The sequence below is a fragment of the Myotis nattereri genome (assembly GCF_964212035.1).
Source record: "Myotis nattereri genome assembly, chromosome: 9".
Classification (NCBI taxonomy): Eukaryota; Metazoa; Chordata; class Mammalia; order Chiroptera; family Vespertilionidae; genus Myotis; species Myotis nattereri.
The window spans coordinates 19,623,434-19,640,474 of NC_138084.1; the positions used below are offsets into that span (position 1 = coordinate 19,623,434).

General features: G+C 38.3%; 1 protein-coding gene across 1 annotated transcript; it reads right to left on the reverse strand.

The window, feature by feature from the left end:
* On the reverse strand, nt 1–16,188 carry LOC308524781 (uncharacterized protein; the record flags this gene model as incomplete). The annotated part of the gene is given in 4 exon segments (XM_081099326.1): nt 1–973; nt 1,764–1,834; nt 15,236–15,256; nt 15,259–16,188. Coding segments are annotated over 4 exon segments (1,995 nt in total).
* Between the last annotated feature and the right edge of the window lie 853 nt (nt 16,189–17,041).

Here is a 17,041-nt window from a genome sequence, read left to right on the forward strand (position 1 = left end):
TTAAATTCCCAATCCTATAGAAAAATGTGCCTTCTCAACCACCTTCTTGAGTGCACTCTTCACCTCCTTGTTCCTCAGGCTGTAGACCAGAGGGTTCAGCATGGGGATGGCCATGGAGTAGAACACAGCGGCCACCTTGTCTGTGTCCATGGAATGACTGGAGCTGGGCTGTAAATACATAAAGATGACAGTCCCGTAGAAGATGGAGACTGTAGTGAGGTGAGAAGCACAGGTAGACAAAGCCTTCTGGTGCCCTTGAGCTGAGTGCATCTTCAAGATGGTTATAAATATGAACAGGTAGGAAGTCAATATAACCAGAAGAGCAAAAAAGACATTAAAGCTTGACATAAAAACAAGAAACACTTCACTCCTGTGTGTATCTGAGCAAGAGAGAGCCATGACTGCTGGAACATCACAGAAAAAGTGATGGACCAGATTAGACTTACAAAAGAAAAGGCTGAATATGTCCCCAACATGAAAGGAGGCATTCAGGAAACCACAGATGTAGGAGCCTACAGCCAGGCGTGAACACACACCTGTTGTCATGGTGGTGGTGTAATGTAGGGGTTTGCACACCGCTGCATAGCGGTCATAGGCCATTGATGCTAAGAGGTAATTTTCCACAGTGGCAAAGGCTACAAAAAAGAACATCTGAGCAGCACATGCATTGTAAGAGATGACCTTGTTGCCTATAAGTAACCCAGCCATGACTTTGGGAGTGACAGCTGAGGAGTAAGCAAAGTCCACCAGAGACAGGTTACTGAGGAAAAAGTACATGGGGGTATGGAGACGAGAGTCCAAGAGAATCAACGCGATCATTCCCAGGTTCCCAACCACATTGGTTAGATAAATGATAGTGAACATGATAAAGAGGGGGGCTTGTAGTTCTGGGGCATTGGTTAGTCCGAGGAGGATGAAGTGTGTCACTTTTGTTCTGTTCTCCATCAATGCTATTTGGGAATCACGAGATGTCCTGTAGCAGTGAGATATAAAGGGAAAAAGTGACAAACAAACAACAAATTGTAGTGAAATTAGGATGTATAAATACCATGTGCATTATTTCATTAATAATTTATACTTTAAAATTATCTTGATCTAATGTTAAGAGCTTTACATATAAATGTCTGTGTATACAATGAGTAGTATTTTCATTTACCATTAAAAATTAAGGATTCTAGTAGTTACATGATATTGTATAATTATATCACTAACATGAAGAAGATTCAAGATTTAACACTGAAACTCATTTTTTAAAATTTTATTTTATTTTTAAAGTATTACAAATAGTAGTACATGTGTCTCCTTTTTTCCCCCATTGACCTTCCCCTGGCGAAACTCATTTTCAACCCAATCAAATTCTGTGTGCCTTTAGCTGCCTCACTGTCGGCAGATTTGCAGGGACCATAATAATTGAAATGATACTATGGCTAAAAAGTTGAACTACAGTTCAATCTTGTTAATTCATTTAATTCCCTTTTTTAACTCCAGTAGGAGACCAACTGATAGTGAACAAGATGAACTTATCACCCTACCCAATCAGAGTAGCATTTACCAGAATCTTATTTTTTTACTCATCTTCTTCAGGGAAGCAGCAAGATATTTCATAAGTATCCCCAAACTCCCTACTAATAGAAGCTTTGACATTTATACTCCAGCCTCAACTCACTATTTTTTTAAAAAAGGTCAAAACATCTATTTTTTTCCTCAAATAACTTATAGTACATGAAGCTTTATTAATAGTATATATGGAATATTGAGCCTACCTTGCTCCTTGAGGAGAAGGGACAGTCAATCCTGAATAGTCAGTTAAAATCAGAAATTCAACCATAAAATACTATATAAATAATGATTAAAAAGCTATATTTTAGGAGTTATCAAAAGGTTCCAAGTGCTCTAAGACTGGGAAAGATAGAGGAAAAAACACTAACAAGAACCTGGAACCCTGGACCCAAGTCCTGAATCCACCATGAATCTTTACTGTGCCCTTGGAGAAGTCCCTTACCTTCTCCTTATTTGTATGTTTATATACATAATAAAAATTACTTCTCCCACATAATTTACAGGAATGTATCAGTAAATAGCATATAAGGGAAGGTCTAGTAAACAATGGATTATAAGATTATCATTTTAAAGTCACTCAAAATATAATTTTTTTTCTTGGGGTGATTTTCTTGGCCATGGTTGCAGATTTGTAGCAATTCTTCAGTGGACAGAAAAACTGTGTGTAATGATAATTATTAACATTCAGATGAATATATGAAGATCCAAGGGCCCAAGATGCAGTCTGGTCCCTCTAAAATAATGCTATGTGGAGTGTTGATATTTCAGAGGCCAATGCAAGGGACCCAGGGGTGAATTATAGAGCTCTCAGGAAATGTGCCCCATGAGACCATCTATAGCTCCTTATCCCACCTTCTTAGGGAAGATGCAATTAAAATATCTATGGGGACCTACCTGCAGAGTTTACATGCATATTTTGCTATTATTTGTTATGTCTTTTTCATTTTCTGAATGCATAATTTAAAAACAGTAAGATCCACACATTTTTGTGTGTGTATAGTTTTAGAATTTGTCAAATGTATATGGATATGTAACTACTACCAGAATCAAGATAATAGAACATTTCCATCATGTATGCAAAAGCACAAGGTTCTTTGTGGCCAACTCCTTCTCCTACCCACTACCCTTGGAGACTATTTAACTGTTTTGAGTATATAACTGCTTTTGCAAGAATGTCCTTATGCATATGTAGTCTATGAGTCTTGCTTCTTTCACTTAGTATAATGAATTTAAGATTCATCAATATTGCTACTTTTGCCTATAGCAGTAGTCAGCAAACTGCAGCTCGCGAGCCACATGCGGCTCTTTGGCCCCTTGAGTGTGGCTCTTCCACAAAATACCACGTGCAGGCATGCATGTACAGTGCAACTGAAACTTCGTGGCCCATGCACAGAAGTCAGTATTTTGTGGAAGAGCCACACTCAAAAGGCCAAAGAGCCGCATGTGGCTCGCAAGCCGCAGTTTGCCGACCACTGGCCTATAGTGTAATCTTTTTTTGTTTTTTAAGTAGTACTCTCTTTTATGGATAGTACAGATTGTTTATCCAATTCTCAGTTGAGGGACATTATGTTAGCTCTGTGAACATGCTGGTTTTGTGTGTGTGTGTGTGTGTGTGTGTGTGTGTGTGTGTGTTGACTCCCCATTGGAAAGGGCAAGAGTAGTCATCTTTGCAGCAGATAAAATAGACTTTAACTCAAAAACCATCAGAAGAAACAAAGATATTATATAATGATAAAAATGTCAATTCTCCAGGAGATATAACAGTTATAAATACATATGCATTAAATATGCCCAATATATGAATTAAACATTGAAGGGAGAAATAGTAACACAATAGAGGGAGATTTCAATATCTCACATTTAATAATGGAATCCAAATAGAAGATTGATAAGGAAACACTGAATTCCATTCAATTAGCCATACACTTACCATCTGACCAAGCGATCTCATAGTGATTATCTAAGTAAAATGCAAACCTATATTCACACAAAAATAACTTTGGACAGATGTTTAGTAACTTTATTCAAAATATCCAGATACTGGTCAGTAGTCTCAGTTGGCCGAAGCATCATCTCAGAAACCAAAAGGTGGCAGGTTCCATTCCAGATTAGGGCACAGACTCAAGTTGTGGGTTTGATCCCTGGCTGGGTGCATGCAGAAGACAACTGATGGATGTTTCTCTCTCACACCAATGTTCCTCCCTCTTTTGCTCTTTCCCTTCCTCTCTCTCTAAAATCAATAAAAAGTAAAAATGTTAAAAAAGAATCCAGATATTTGAACCAACCCAAATGTCCTATAAGTGGGAAGTGTAGAAACAATCTTTGATATCCTATATAATAAAGAGGTAATATGCAAATTGACTGTCACACCCTCGCACAACATGGCTGTCCCCATGTCATCACAAGATGGCCAGCAGGGGAGGGCCATTGGGGGCGAACAGGCTAGCAGGGGAGGGCAGTTGGGAGCAATTGGGCCTGCAGGGGAGAGCAGTTGGGGGCGACCAGGCCCACAGGGGAGGGCAATTGGGGGCGATCGGGCTGGCAGGCGAGCAGTTAGGCGTCAATCAGGCCAGCAGGGGAGTGGTTAGGGGGTGATCGGGAAGGAAGGCAGACAGAGGGGTTAGGGGCAAAAAGGCAGGCAGGCGAGCAGTTGTGAGAGAGATCAGGCCTAAACCGGTAGTCGGACATCCCCCGAGGGGTCCCAGATTGGAGAGGGTGCAGGCTGGGCTGAGGGACGCCCCCTCCCCAGTGCAGAAATTTTGTGCCCTGGACCTCTAGTCTATATATAATGGAATACCTTTCAGCAATAATAAAAATTTTGCCACTAATATATTATGGGTTAAATTGTGTTCCTCAAAAATTCATTTGTTTTACTTAGCATAAGGAGAGGGTAAAGGAGGTGGAGGAGGGTATTTGGGGGTAAATGGTGATGGAAAGAGATTTTACTTGGGGTGATAACACATAATACAGTGTACAGATAATGTGTTGTGGAATTGTGCGCCTGAAACCTGTATGATTTTGTTAACCAGTGTCACCCCAATAATTTTAATAAAAAGGGAAAATTCTATTTTAATTAAATTTGTAAATTTGTAAATTTAATTATGTTTGTAAATTCTATTTTAATTAAAAATAGGAAAAATAATAAATAACAAATAATATGAAAACATGTGTGCACTCTCATCATATTCAGCTAGGTTCCTACAGGCAATTTATCTGCTTCTTTTCTAAGACCTTGGGATGAGGGCTATAGAAATCCTCACAGGGAACATCCCCAAACCATTCCACGTCTCTATGGCTCCAGCGGATTCCCATGAGTTAGCCTCTGAAATCCCAATATGATTCAACATGACATCATTTTAAAGTAACTAAACTGTGTGTTTAGGCCCCCTTGGCTGTTATTTACCCACCCTAAGTACATGTGGGCCTTCCCTTGGACTCTGATCTCAGGATTTGCTATGAGCCTGCAATCATGGCCAGGGAAAACATCTCAAGTTGAATATTCTATTGATTGACTTTAAAATGGTAACCCCTCTTTGTTTTACAGAGCTTTCTTCATTTTCTATTTACAGGCATAATTCTGTAAATTATGTAGGAGAGGTAATTTTATTCTTTAGTTTAGAAGCAAGAAGAAGACAAGTGAGTCCTCCCAAAGCATAGTAAGTATTACTGGTGGATTTAAAACTTGTACCCTGATTTCTGACTTCACGTTGAGGTTTTCTTCCATCTTTACTTGCCATAGAGAACTTAGATTCTTTTGGCCAGTACCTGTTAGAGAACATCACCAAGAGTATATATGCATTATTCCAGGGTTAGATTTCAGATTTCAGAACCAGTAGTAATGATTGATTGTGCCTTCCATTTCAGCAGCAAGGTAAGCTTTTGGTTTCATACATATTTTTTCATGTGAACTATAATTCATGCAAAATTTACAGGGCAACTATATCTGCTATGAGTTATTTGAGCACATAAGTAGGTGTTTTGAACATTTTTTTTTCTAAAACAGAGACTTGAGACTTGGGTTTTAAATTCAAAACTTCATCAGTAAGAAGTACAGTGATACTTATGAAATAACATTATGTTGCTTTCCTAAAAGTGATTAGCAAAAGAGTTAATGCTTCTATTGAATGAGTCATAATTTCACCTTATTTACTATCTGTTTTGCTTTCACCAAAGGTTTTTTAAAAAGCAGAAAAGAGTGAAATAAAACTTCCTTTAAACTACAAAAGAGTTGCGATTGAATTAACAAGATCCATTGTAATCTTTTCCTCATAATTTCATCCTTATTATTACTAGCATATCTACAAATGTTGACGGTGAAAGAATAGCTTTTTTAAAAAATATATTTTAAGAGGAAAGGAGAGGGATAGAGAGTTAGAAACATCAATCAGCTGCCTCCAGCACACCCCCTACTGGGTATGTGCCTGCAACCAAGGTACATGCCCCTGACTGGAATTGAACCTGGGACCCCTCAGTCTGCAGGCTGACGCTCTATCCACTGAGCCAAACCTGTCACGGCAAAAAGACTAGCTTTTGATTTGGTCACAGATGGATTTGAATCATGAATCTTGGATTTCCTTCATACTAGCTGTGCAATTGTAGAGCTTCATATAGCTTCTCAAGTCCTCAGTTCTCTTAATGGTAAATTTGGAATTATAGTATCACATATCTTGCGATATTATTGTGAGGATTAAATGAAAAGATGTGTTTATGTATATACACATATGTAAACATGTACCTAAATATAATTTTATATCCCTATAACTTTTATTGTTTGCAGAACATACTACATTCTACAAGTGCTTATGATTGCCAAAGGTTGATAAACCTACTGACTTGAGGGGCTTGGTTTGTAAAGTGAAGTTGTGAAAGAGTTAGGACAATGGTAGAGAATAATGATTAGTGAATGATGTGTCCTTCTAAAGACTTCAAATTCAGATGAAAATGATTTAAAACATTGTTCTGACTCAAGAACATATTTATATAAAAGTTTAAACATGAATACCAACACCAAAAAAGACCAGGAGGCTAAAAGCAGCCAACAAGTTAGGAACTTTCAACCCTGATCTCCGTGATTCAAATATGAGATGGTCTCAATGAAAGAAAATAATGAGTTTAAGAAAGGAGACTCTTGCCTGGCCAGAGTGGCTCAGTTGGTTGAGCATTGTCCTATGCACCAAGAGGATGCATGTGCTGCTCAGATGTTGATTTCCAGTCAGGGCACATAGCTGGGTTGTGAGTTTGATCACCAGTTGAGGCATGTATGGAAGGCAACCAATTGATGATTCTCTGTTACATTGATATCCCTCTCTCTCTCTCTCTCTCTCTCTCTCTCTCTCTCTCTCTCTCTCTCTCCACCCTTCTCTCTAAACATGTCCTTGGGTGAGGATTAGAGAGAAAGAAAGAAAAAAAGAAAGAAAGGAGCCTCTTTCAACTCACATTAATATATGAATTTTAAGAAATAAATTAAGTAAAAGGGTGGTTTATATGGGATGGCTAGAATAGCTACGTATGCGGGCTGAGGAGAGACAGACAGAGAAACACCAGAAATATCTCAGTGAACCAAGTGTGAGAGAAAAAGAATATCAGAGAGAGAGGTTGCAACACTTCAAAACTCATCCACACCTGAATCCCTGAATTTTATCAGCCACTTTTCTCAAACAAACATAAAGGCTTTCATTTCATCCTGATAATAATATTATAGCTAACTCATATCAGGCTATGCTATACATCCAAAATTTCACTCATTGTATTTAATCTATTATTTTATTTAATTCTCACAATAATACCATGATTTATCTCATTATAATCTTCATTTTGCATGTGGAGAAAATCAGGTTTGGCTACTTAGGTTGAACCCAAAAACTCTTGGGTAGTAAATGGCAGGACTGATATTTAGCTCATCTCAGAACCCAAGCTCTATACCAGTGATGGCGAACCTTTTGAGCTCGGCGTGTCAGCATTTTGAAAAACCCTAACTTAACTCTGGTGCCGTGTCACAAATAGAAATTTTTTGATACTTGCAACCATAGTAAAACAAAGACTTATATTTTTGATATTTATTTTATATATTTAAATGCCATTTAACAAAGAAAAATCAACCAAAAATATGAGTTCATGTGTCACCTCTGACACGCATGTCATAGGTTCGCCATCACTGCTCTATACCCAATGCTCTATATCTTCTCCTCAGAATTGCCTCATGCCCCTGTATGTCCAGTTACCCATCTAGTATGCATATAGGTCTCAGCTACTTAACTAAAATGCTGAATACTACCCTAACTGGTTTGGCTCAGTGGAGAGAACATCGGCCTGAGGACTGAAGGGTCCCCGGTTCGATTCCGGTCAAGGGCATGTACCTTGGTTGCGGGCACATCCCTAATATGGGGTGTGCAGGAGGCAGCTGATTGATGTTTCTCTCTCATCGATGTTTCTAACTCTCTATCACTCTCCCTTCTTCTCTGTAAAAAATCAATAAAATATATTTTTTAAAAATAAAATAAAATGCTGAATGCTGAGTTTGGAGCAATGGTGACAAAGAGTACTTACAAGTTGCATTAAATTCAATTTTATTTAATTAATACCAATTAACTGAAGAACCACTCTGCCTATGTATATAACTTGGCTTAGGTAGTAATAACTTTTAAACTTAAAAACATTACTGAACCTCTGTGCCTTATAAGTTAAATAGGGTAACAACTAGTTAATCTTATAGATTTTTTGAGAAAAATAAATATAGATGCAAGGTGTCTTGAGCATTTCCTGGCACATAAGCAACATAGAAGTATAAGCATTCACTAGGCTCAGGGATACGACATGACAGATATATTTATTCCAAATGTGTCATATTGATTAAGACATTACTTGTTTACACAAATCAGTTTACAAAATTAAAAAAAAGGTGGAGATTATTCATTAAACTTAAGTTTTAACAATGTGTAATTCTATAGGTAATGAATGGATTAAACTTTGTTGGTAAACCCATACTTCAAATTGACTGCTATAATGATAATGTGCATCTATTTATCACTTTTCTATCTATCTGTTCAATTGATTTTTTGTTAATCAATGTGTTCCTTTATGACTCATTGCTATAGGACACCTTCTGATTCCCAAACAACATCCATGGAGAACAATACAGAAGTGACTGAGTTCATCCTCCTTGGACTAACCAATGTCCCAGAACTGCAGGTCCCCCTCTTTATAATGTTCACCTTCATATACTTCATCAGTGTGGTTGGAAACCTGGGGATAATCATTTTGATTCTCATGGACTTTCGCCTCCATTCCCCTATGTACTTTTTCCTTAGCAATTTGTCTTTGGTTGACTTTTGTTCCTCTACAGCTGTCACTCCCAAGGTTATGGCTGGGTTCCTTGTAGGAGACAAGGTCATCTCCTACAATGCATGTGCTGCTCAGATGTTCTTTTTTGCAGCCTTTGCCACTGTGGAAAATTTCCTCTTGGCCTCAATGGCTTATGACCGCTATGTAGCAGTGTGCAAACCCCTACATTACACCACCACCATGACACCAGGTGTGTGTGCACGTCTTGCCATAGGTTCCTACGTCTATAGTTTTTTGAATGCCTCTGTCCACACTAGGGACACATTCAGGCTCTCTTTCTGTATGTCTAATCTGGTCCATCACTTTTTCTGTGATGTTCCTGCAGTCATGGCTCTCTCTTGCTCAGACAGGCATATTAGTGAGCAGATTCTTGTTTTTGTGGCAAGCTTCAACATGTTTTCTGCTCTCCTGGTTATCTTGATTTCCTACCTGTTCATATTTGTCACCATCCTAAAGATGCACTCATCTTCAGGGCATCAGAAGGCTCTGTCCACCTGTGCCTCTCACCTCACTGCAGTCTCCATCTTCTATGGGACTGCCATCTTCATGTACTTAAAACCCAGCTCCAGCCATTCCATGGACACAGACAAAATTGCCTCTGTGTTCTACTCCATGGTCATCCCCATGCTGAACCCTCTGGTCTACAGCCTGAGGAACAAGGAGGTCAAAAATGCATTCAAGAAGGTTGTTGAGAAAGCAAAATTGTCTCGAGGTTTTACCTGTTAAAGTTGTAGGATCCACAATAACCTAGTTTCATTCCTGTCAGATGTTCAACATGCAATAACTCACATTTTAAGGCCCAACAATGCCCCGAAATTACTGAGATAATGCCATTTTTTCTTCTTCAAAAGCCTATCATCTAGAAAAAAAAGAATATATTGTGTCTAAATATATGATATCTGAATTAAGATGGCCATAGGGAACTTTAAGAATTTGGGGGGCCTTGCTTGTAATAAACCTTATTAATTATATTTAGTTTATTCACATGTTGATATTTTCTCCACTATGTAACAATGGAAGGATATATGAAAAACACGGCATACACAAATCCATGGGGAAAAAAAGCATATGCAAGAATCCCATAAATGCACATACTTGTAAATGTGGGAAATTTTTTTAAAGGGTTAGATGAAGTATGGCTAGTTTTTAATTAAAAAGTTAAAATAATTTATATATCAGATTATACATTTGTGTTCAACATTATTTAATTCTGTAGTTCAAAACTATTTCAGGAGTCTAAAATGAAGAAAAAAAGTGGTATGGATATTTAAATAAAGATATATGCTTTTATTGGCACATTTTATTCAGAACTACATGCGCATAATATTATAAAGGAATTAATATTTCTGTCTTTAGTAAGTCTACTAGTAGAAGCAGTTTGCTCACAGGATGATTTTCAAAAGCAAAATGGCCAGAGTATAAGAAAAGGTGACTGAGAAATAATAAGGGAATTTTTCAATTTTTCTGTATATGACTACCTTATCTTATTTTGTAAACTAACAGCAATGATTACTAATAATGTTATTCATTTTTCTTATTGTAAATTCTAAAAAAAGGTTAATGCCACTCATTCAGGGATGCTTCAGTGTTAGATGAGCTCTGTCGTGTGTTATTCCTCTCCTACTCATTTACACTGAGTTCCTTGCTTTTTCTGGACAACTCCCAGCATGCTCCTGCATCAGGATCTTTGTCCTTGCTGTTACCAATGCTCAGAAAGCTCCCTTCCTTCCTTCAGCTCTTTGCTTACATGTTTCCACACCATAGTCACCCCACCCACCAGTGGACACTGTTCCTTCCTCGCACTTCTTGCTTTAGTCTTCATAATTCTGATCAGTACTCAAATTAAACTATTATCATTATTCCTTTATTTTTCTACTGACAGCATACACTACACAAGAGGAGTCTCTTTGTCTTCCTAACAACTTCATTTCCAATACATAAATTACAACCTGCTTTATAATAATTTCTCAATAAACATGTTAATGAATATATTAGTCAAAATTTGGATCCAGCAGTCAATATATTTGAATCATTGATAATTACATGAGTTCATTATCCATTATAAAATTCTCTAGAAAAGCTTCAGTTAGTTAGAATGCTGTCCATACACCAAAGTTGTGGGTTGGATTCCTGGTTAGGGCACATACAAGAAGCAACCAATGAATTCATAAATAAGTGTTTCTCTCTCTCTCTCTCTCATCAATCAATTAATCAATACAATTTTAGAGCATTTCATGAGACATAGCTAGTTTTTTTTCCTATATTATCACTCACTATTTGTAATTACCACTTTTGGACAAATTAATTTTTTAGAAACCATACTATCAAATGGATCATATCAAACTATCTTAATTCTTTTTCATTAGTATTTCTCATTAAGTGGAGAATAACACATGAAATAAGTATTACTTGGTAAATCATAAAAATGAGACTACAATAAGTTTCCTACCTGATTGAATATGAAAATATATCCATAAATAATAATTATCTATTCAATGGCAATGATTATAAACAGACAAGTCTTATGTACCTCTCACCAAATTTCCTCTTTAGTTAATATTTTACTTTATCATATTACATTTGTGAAAACTAAGAAACCAACATTGATTACTACTATTATCTAAAACTTCAAGAAATAATTCAGATCATTATTTTTTACTAAGGTCATTTTGCTCTTATAGAATACAATCCAGGATGCAACATTGTACATATTTGTTGTGTCTCCTTAATCTTTTCTGATCTTGACAGTTTCTCACTATTTCCTTATTTTTCATTATCTTAATATGTATTTTGTAGAATGCCTTTCAATTTCTGTTTGTCTGATTTTTTTGTCACATAGTTAAACAAAAGCATAGGTTTTGAGAAAGAATGAGAGGTGAACTTCTCATCATGTCCTATTAGGGGATACACATTACCAACATGACTTGTCACTGGGGGTTTTATCTTGATCAATTAAACAAGATGATCACTTAAACTTTTGCCAGGTTCTTTCATATAATGCTACCACCCCCCCGTCCCCGTCCCCGTACACTCTATACTTTAGAAGCCAGTTACCAAATTTCAGTGCACACTCAGATGGAAGAGACTACATTCCACCTCCTAGGAGAGGTCTATATAGATTACTTACAAATTTATTAGGGAAATGCAAATCAAAACTACAATGAGATATCATCTCACCCCTGTTAGAATGGTTATTATCAACATGATAAGTAATAACAAGTGTTGGATAGAATGTGGAGAAAAAGGAAACTTCATTCACTGCTGGTGGGAATATAAACTGGTGCAGCCACTATGGAAAACAGTAGAAATCAATGGAAATATATATATTTTTAATTCTAATGATTGATGTCTAGGTGGAGAATGATAAGGATCCTAAAAAAATTAAGACTAGAGTTACCATATATGACTTAGCAACCCCTAAAAGTTGAAAACATTTATTCACAAAGATATGCATCCCTGTATTAATTGCAGCACTACTCATGGCTGTCAAGATAGAAAAAGCTGAGGTGTCCTTCAATAGATGATTGGAAAAAAGATGTGGTACATATAGACAATGGAATACTACTCAGACATAAGAAAAGATGAAATACTGCCATTTGTGACAACATGGATGGACCTTGAGAATATCATGCTAAGTGAAATAGGTTAATCAGAAAAAACTAAGAACCATTTGATTTCATTCATATGTGGGATATAAAACTGAAACTCACAGACACAGACAACTGTATTGTGGTTACCAGAGAGAATGAGTTTTGGGGTAGTAAAGGGTAAAGGAGGCCAAATATATGGTGATGGAAGATTTTTTGACTTTGAGTGGTAGGCACACAATGCAATGCATAGATCATGTATTATATAATGTACACTTGAAACCTATATAATCTTATTAACCACTGTCATCCAATAAATTTAATAAGAAGTAAAATAAAATTTATCTATAAGGAAGAATTGTTTGTTTGTTTGTTTCTTTGTTTATATCAGGAAAACCCAAACCAAGATTGTGAAACAAATTGTCAAGAATCCACCCTGGCCAGTGTGCCCCAGTTGGTTGGGTGTCATCCTGTGCAACAAAGGGTTGCTGGTTTGGTGCCTGGTCAGGTGCATGCCCAGGTTGCAGGCTCAATCCACACTGAGGGGTATGAGGCAGGTGCTGGGGTCCAACCCCAGCGGGTCCAGGGGTCCCCAAAGGTGTGGACGGAGTCGGCGAAGAAGGAATGACATGGTGACAGCGTTCAGTTGATCAGCAGCCTAGCCAGGATCTCCAGCCAAGTTCTGGTCTGGATCTCCAGAGAGGTTCTGCTTAGGATCTCCAGCCAGGTTCTGTGTCCATGTTCTCTTGCTAGGTTCTCCAGATTCTCCAGCCAGGTTCTGTAGCCATGTTCCCTCGCTAGGTTCTCCAGCCAGGTTCTGTCCAGGTTCTCCAGCCAGGTTCAGTCACCAGGTTCTAGTCAGGTTCTCTTGCCAATTTCTGTAGTCAGGTTCAGTCCAGGATCTTTTGCCATGTTCTCTCGCTAGGTTCTGTCTCTAGGTTCTGAGGCCAGTTTCTGTCCAGGATCTTTTGCCATGTTCTCTCCAGCGAAGTTCTTCTGTCTCTAGAGAACGTTCTGTGTAGGTTCTGTGCCTAGGTTCTGTCTCTCTCTGTCTTGTTACATCTGTATTTATACCAGTTGATTCAATCCTATCAATCTCTATTACAAAGGTTAGGGCGTTTCTTATCTCCATTCCAGGGAGTAAAGATTATGTAGCTTAAGCATGATTGTTCGTAGTTAAAGTGATTAATTACCCGCCTGGCACTTAGTTAAGAGGTTTTATTCCCTCCCTAACTTCAGGGGAAAATCCCTGCCTGGGGAAACAACCTTTCTCAGAGACCTTGGTTAAAACACATAGTGCCAAGAAGGTGAGCAAACATATTAAGAACAGTATGCCATATATGCCAGGTCCTTTGAAACAGCAAGGATGGACCGGCTCCCGGCAGGCAGGCAGCCGATCAATGTTGTTGTGGGGACTGAACCCACAACTGGGGCATGTGCCCTGACTGGAAATTGAACTGTGACCTCTGAGCCATGTGGGCCTGGCAACAGTGATTTTTTTTTAAACAGTCTTTTTTTAAAAATATATTTTATTGAAGGGACACATATGTAATACCCTTTGTAATACTGTAAGCAATAAAATAAATAAATAAATAAATAATAAAAAAATAAAAAATATATATATTATTAATTTTTTACAGAGAGGAAGGGAGAGGGATAGAGAATTAGAAACATCGATGAGAGAGAAACATTGATCAGCTGCCTCCTGCACACTCCCCACCAGGGATGTGCCCGCAACCAGGGTACATGCTCTTGACCGGAATTGAACCTGGGACCCTTGAGTCCGCAGGCTGACGCTCTATCCACTGTGCCAAACCAGTTAGGGCAACAGTGATATTCTTACTTGAATTATGGTGCACAGAAAAGCCACTAAGAAGATGAAGTTCCCATTCAATAATTCTGAATCTGGTCGGTGATAACCACCTGACTTTAAATTCTTGTAATTATTGGGCCAGTCTAACTCTACCATACCAGTGAGGCTTGAGTTGTTTTCCTCTTTAATGGAACTATAAGGCCACCTCGAATTCTCATTTTTCTCCCTCATTACAAATTTTTGGAGAGAAATGGTCACACTATGAGAATGCTGGCCTGAAAATATTATGAAAGAAGACTGGTCCAGCCTCTGGAATATGAAAGACCATGTGGAGCAGAAGTAGACAGTATCCAGAATCAGCATGCAGAAATGTAAGGCCATCTTGAACCTTTCAGCCCAACCATGCAACCATGCAGAAGATATGCAACCTCATGAGTGAACCCATGTGAAAGCAGCAAAGTATCTGTTCTTAGAATTATGAGAAATAAAAGCTGTGTGTGTTTTTTTTTCAGATGAAAAGTGATTTATTTTAGGACACATAAGAAAGTTTTGCAAAGTTACTAGACTACAAGAGGAACAAAGACAAATCAAAAGCGTTCCTATATACTAACAATAACCAAATGGAAAATGTAATAGAAAGAAAGATAGCATTGGGAATAGCAACAAAACCTCCAAAGATAAGTAGGAATAAATCTTTTCCGAAGACATATAGAACTTTATGGAGAAAACTGCAAAACATCATTAAGGATGAAAAGGAAAACATACAGCCATACTAGTACATCTTCATAGATGTGAGGGCTCAATATCATAAAGACATTTCCCTCAAATTAATCTAATATATTAAATGCTATTAAAAGCTGTTGTTTTAAGCCACTAAGTGTTGTGGTAATTTATTGCATAGCAATAGACAGCTGAGATGTATAATCTCTCTAACTAAAACTATGTGCTGTGCGGGACCTTCATCTTCTTAATGACTTTTCTGAAAGCATTATTAACCTCTTTATTCCGTAGACTATAGACAATAGGGTTCAACATGGGGACTATTATTGTATAGAACACAGATGCCAATTGATCATTGTCCATAGAGTGACTAGAACTGGGTTGTAAGTACATGAAGATTACAGTTCCATAGAATATGGTTACAGAAGTGAGGTGAGAAGCACAGGTAGAGAAGGCTTTCTTTCGTCCCTCTGCTGAGCGCATCCTCAGGATGGCAATGAATATGAATAGATAGGAGGTCAAAATAACTGTTAGGGCAAACAAGACATTGAAAGCTGCTAAGATGAAGAGCACAATCTCATTTGTGTAGATGTCAGAGCATGAAAGAGCCAGGATTGCAGGGATATCACAGAAAAAGTGATGGACCACATTGGAACGGCAGAAGGAGAGACAGAAGGTAAATCCAGTGTGGATGGCGGATTCAACCAAGCCCCAGACATGGCAGCCTAGGGACATTTGAGCACACACTCTGGTGGTCACAGTGCTGGTGTAATGTAGGGGTTTACACACCGCTGCATGGCGATCATAAGCCATGACAGCTAGTAGGAAACAGTCTGCACTGGCAAAAGCCACAAAGAAAAACATCTGAGCAACACATCCCCCGTAGGAGATGACTTTATCCCCTGTGAGGAACCCAGCCATCACCTTGGGAGTAACAGCCGAGGAGTAAGCACAGTCTACCAGAGATAGGTTACTGAGGAAAAAATACATGGGAGTGTGGAGGCAAGAGTCCAACAGAATTAACATGATAATCCCAAGATTTCCCATGAGAGTGACAAGATATATAAGAGTGAATATTATGAAGAGGGGGACCTGTAACTCTGGGGTGTCGGTCAGTCCCAAGAGTCTAAATTCATTCACCTCTGTGCTATTCTCCATGGAGGTCATTTTGAAATTGTATTTCACCTGTCAAAACAAGAGAAGCAAATGGATAAATTACTAATGCATGGGAAATGGCTCACAGCATACCCATGTCACCATGATGCCATTACCAGTGCAGGGTTGTACCATGCCAGCACAGCCAAGGGTTCGGTGAGCCTGAGGTGGCGCTGGGAAGGATGTAGGAAAGACAAACAAAGAGAATAAGCTGGGTCTAGGTCAGTGATGGCGAACCTTTTGACCTCGGCGTGTCAACATTTTGAAAAACCCTAACTTAACTCTGGTGCCGTGTCACATAGAGAAATTTTTTGATATTTGCAACCACAGTAAAACAAAGATTTATATTTTTGATATTTATTTTATATATTTAAATGCCATTTAACAAAGAAAAATCAACCAAAAAAATGAGTTTGCGTGTCACCTCTGACACGCGTGTCATAGGTTCGCCATCACTGGTCTAGGTGAATCTTCCTGTGCCTGGCTGAGGCCACAAAGAGAGATCCAGATGGCAAACTGACCCTTTATTTTATAGCCAGAGGTAAACAAGGTAGTGGTCACCATAGTTACAATGTTCTTGTGAGTTTCACTTGTTTTGGCAGCACTTGCTACATCTCCCTCAGACCATCAGCTACCCAGATAAGATCTAGGGAGTGTCATAAGGTCAACCCTAATTATGCTAAGAGTGCTGTGCCCTCTAAGCTGGGACTTGTTTGTGGCTTTGCCAACAGGTCAGTCTGAGGCTTAATCCTATAGCCGCTCCCTACACAGGGTTGTCAATAACCAAGAGACTGCATCTTCTGACCTCCATCTTTCAATTTGTAAGGGTATGCACACATTTATTAGTTCCTGACTTCACTCAGAT